This window comes from Conger conger, chromosome 13, assembly GCF_963514075.1.
Source record: "Conger conger chromosome 13, fConCon1.1, whole genome shotgun sequence".
Classification (NCBI taxonomy): Eukaryota; Metazoa; Chordata; class Actinopteri; order Anguilliformes; family Congridae; genus Conger; species Conger conger.
In genome coordinates, this window is record NC_083772.1 from 20,091,307 (window position 1) to 20,095,262 (window position 3,956).

General features: G+C 45.8%; 1 protein-coding gene across 1 annotated transcript; it reads left to right on the plus strand.

Annotated features, from left to right (window-relative positions):
• The first annotated feature begins 214 nt into the window (after window positions 1-214).
• Window positions 215-2,236, plus strand: LOC133108342 (indolethylamine N-methyltransferase-like). Its single transcript, XM_061217821.1, has 3 exons — window positions 215-784; window positions 941-1,148; window positions 1,526-2,236. The coding sequence occupies exons 1-3, from the start codon at window positions 460-462 to the stop codon at window positions 1,947-1,949; spliced, it is 957 nt and encodes a 318-aa protein (XP_061073805.1). The 5' UTR covers window positions 215-459; the 3' UTR covers window positions 1,950-2,236.
• The last annotated feature ends 1,720 nt before the right edge of the window (window positions 2,237-3,956 follow it).

Consider the following 3,956-nt stretch of genomic DNA (forward strand, 5'->3'; position numbering starts at 1 on the left):
GAGACAATGGGAGGGGCAGGGTTACGCTCCCGGTAGTAATGGGAAACAGATTAATGATATAATTAAGATTCATAGATTAGCCTATTATAAACAACACGATAGAAAGTACTGCATAGGCTGCATAGCCTATAAACCAGAAACGTGATTTGCATAATGACGGGTAACGAAGATGTTTTTCAAATGTCAAGTTTCGAAACAATGTTGAGACGCGCGTTTCGCCCATTTATTGTGCAGGACTTATGATTTCCTGCTTTTTGAATTGTAGTATCAGCCCTCTGGATTCAGGATGCTATAAATGAAACGAACGCGTCATATCGTTATTAGAGCAACGGAGTTTGCGAACAAACCATCACTGTCAGTGTTTTTTTATAATTATTATTATTTTATCACAGGTACTTAGAAACAAGCAATAAGCTTACAACTCAGAGCCGATCATTGGTATAGACGACATAGGCAGCCATGAAGAGGGGGACGCCAATAATATGCCAAGCCTTAAAATGCATGTTAAATCGAACGAACGCTGCGATCAACACCAATATGCACCCCCCTGTACCGTACTACTGTCGTCGGGCGGGGTCAAGCTTGCCCAGGGCACCAAATGCGCTCGGACCGGTACAGCCGACAGCTATCGTTGATTCACAGGAGGTAAAATTTACAGATGGCCCGTTTTACGAGAAACATTTTGACAGCAGGGAATACTTAAAGGCCTTTGCCGTAGATCCGAGCACCCGCCATGGATTTTTGCCTTTCGTGCTTCGCCACCTGCACAATACATTTTCTACAGGTAAGTGAGCTTCTGGTTTGTGGTGAGAAGGGTGTTTTGCGATCATTTACTGCTGATCCGAAGTATCTAGCATAGTCTTAAAACAAGCACAGGTGCGCGCGTTCTCCTTAACAAACATTTTTGCGTTCTGTTGTAAATTATTGTTTTTTATTCCAGGAGATCTCAAGGGCAAAAAGCTGATTGGTTTAGGGAGTGGACCTTCAATCTATATCATAATAAGTGCAAGAAAATGCTTTGAAGAAATAGTGCTGTCCGACTTCACCACCGGAAATCGCAGAGAGATCGAGAAGTGGCTGAAAAACGACGAAGGCAGTTTCGACTGGCATCCCATCATCAAGTTCGTCTGTGAGCTAGAAGGCAAAAGGTACTCTACTCTGTGAATTGTAGTAGTAATATTAATTATCATAAGAAAAAAAAAGCATGCCATTTAGAGCACATTATACATAGCCTAGTTAATAAAATTGCTATTTACAACAAGTGTGTGTGAAAGTGAAAGTGTGTTTTTGACTGATCACAAGACACAAATCTATAGAAGTCAGACGCAAAAAAAAGAACAGTATGCTGGTAATTGTGGGAAGTGTGTCCCATCTAAACCTTTGTTAGATCATCAATGCTTAGCAATGTTTAATAATGTGTGAATCATTTGCCATCCTTGGTTTAGATGGCCATTTGATGATAGATAAATATTGGCTAGGTGCTAAGAGAAAGTTATTTGTGTGTTTTTCACCATTTCTGGAGCAGCAGGTCACCAGAAGAGGTGGAACAGAAGCTTAGGAAGATTGTGCAGTTCCTGAAATGTGACGTTACACTGGAGAACCCTTTCCAACCTGAGATGATGGAACCGGTGGACTGCATAACGTCTAGTCTTTGTCTGGAGGCGGCCTGCAAGGATCTGGAAACATACCGTCGTGCTGTTGGGAGTATAGCGGCACTCCTCAAACCTGGGGGTACACTGATGCTCACCGGTATTCTCAATCAGTCATACTACTTTGTGGGGAAGCAGAGATTTGATTGCCTGGTTCTTACCCAGAGCATGGTTGAAGAGACCGTAAAGGGACAGGGCTTCTCCATTAAGTTGGTCGACATCCAGCCTGCAACAGAAGAAGAAAAGGCGGGTTGTGATGGTGACCCCTTTTTTTATCTGGTTGCCCAGAAAACAGAGTAGGACTTAGTAGCATTGAGGACTCGCTGACTTTGAAAACATTTTTAAAGATATTTGTACACATTTACACAAGGGCAGCTTGTGGCTTTGTGGCTAAGGTGACTGGGACCCAGAAGGTTGTTGGTTCAATCCCTAGTGTAGCCACGATAATCTGTATGGCTGTTGGGCCCTTGAGCAAGGCCCTTAACCCCACATTGCTCCAGGGGGATTGTGCCCTGCTTATTCTAATCAACTGTATTGTACAATTGAAAATTGATTAATCATATTAAAAGTTACAGCATTCACCTACAGCTTTTGACCATCTTTTTTTTGTGCATACATTGGTCAGTGGGCACATTGTCGCTGTGCCCAGTAATTGACACACTTGATACAAACCACAGGTAGTCTTATCATAGTGTGTAATCTAAGCCTGGAATACACCCAAAAGCGCACACCACTTTCACACAGAAGAAACTACCCTGGAATGTTCAGTTTGCTGTTGGTGTGAAAGGCTTCCATTCTCATTATCAGTCCTGGGCCAGTGAGAAATTTAACTAGAAATGCAAGTGAACAAGAAATATTGGGTCGGCTTCAAAACTGCACCGGCTAGTGAACCGGTTGCACCAGGTGGGCATGGTTTCCACTCCATTTAAATCAAGGGGCTGGCATTCGAGGTATTAGTTACGCCAATTGATATGAAGTCGCCCCCTAGTGATACCATACCTACAGTATGCATGTCCAAGCTTTCAGTACAGTAACACCTACTGCAGAGGGTGGCATTGGCTCAGAAGGTAAGAGCAGTCGGAGGGTTGCCGGTTCGATTCCCTCCCTGGGTGTGTCAAAGTGTCCCTGAGCAAGACACCTAACCCCCAATTGCTCCTGACGAGCTAGTTGGTGCCTTGCATTGCAGCCAATTGCCGTTGGTGTGTGAATGTGAGTGTGTGTGTGAGTGAATGGGCGAATGAGACACATCAATTGTACAGTGCTTTGGAAAAAGGCACTATATAAATGCAGACATTCAAACCCGATTTTAAAAAGTGACTGTACAGATTTTTTTTTGTAGGGAGATTCTCCTACACTACCAGCAAATGCTGGTTTCTGGAGCAGACCCCGGTGTGGTTGTCATCATTCAGCTGTAGTAGGTGTGTCAAGTCTGTTTCTATTCCAACAATTGCCCAGCAGAATTCAAGAGAGGCACCGATGCCGTGAAAATGACATAGAGAGTCGAGTGTAACATTTAGCACTCCGATCAGGGGCCTGCCTCACTGGGAGGGTGGGAGGGGCCTGCCTCACTGGGAGGGTGGGTGGGGCCTGCCTCACTGGGAGGGTGGGTGGGGCCTGCCTCACTGGGAGGGTGGGAGGGGCCTGCCTCACTGGGAGGGTGGGAGGGGCCTGCCTCACTGGGAGGGTGGGTGGGGCCTGCCTCACTGGGAGGGTGGGTGGGGACTGACTCACTGGGAGGGTGGGTGGCGACTGACTCACGAAGGGGGCGGGGGACACTTCCAGTGTCACTTCCATAGAACGTAACATGTTCAATGTTAAATCAACTATAGCCTACGTTTGATACCTGTTGGACTCCCTGTGCAACAGTGCAGTCTGTAAGTGTTTGGACAATAGTACAATTTCTATTGAAATCAAACAATGAATATGAGGTTAAATTGCCTCTCTCCTTCAATTTGAGGTTATGTACATTTTTGTGACCCTTGTTACCCATGCAGCTGGGGGCAGAAAGCCACAAATTCAGTGCACTCACTCAGTGCACTCACTCACTCAGTGCACTCAGTGACTCACTCACTCACTCACTCAGTGCACTCAGTGACTCACTCACTCACTCACTCACTCTGCACTCAGTCACTCACTCACTCACTCACTCAGTGCATTCAGTGACTCACTCACTCACTCAGTGCACTCACTCACTCACTCACTCAGTGCACTCAGTGACTCACTCACTCAGTGCACTCAGTGACTCACTCACTCAGTGCACTCACTCACTCAGTGCACTCACTCACTCACTCACTCACTCACTCAGTG

Coding starts and splice junctions, on each gene's coding strand:
- LOC133108342 (XM_061217821.1), top strand. CDS start 460: ATGAAGAGGGGGACGCCAATAATATGCCAAGCCTTAAAATGCATGTTA. Junction 785..940: donor GCACAATACATTTTCTACAG/GTAAGTGAGCTT, acceptor TTTTTATTCCAG/GAGATCTCAAGGGCAAAAAG. Junction 1,149..1,525: donor TGTGAGCTAGAAGGCAAAAG/GTACTCTACTCT, acceptor TTTCTGGAGCAG/CAGGTCACCAGAAGAGGTGG.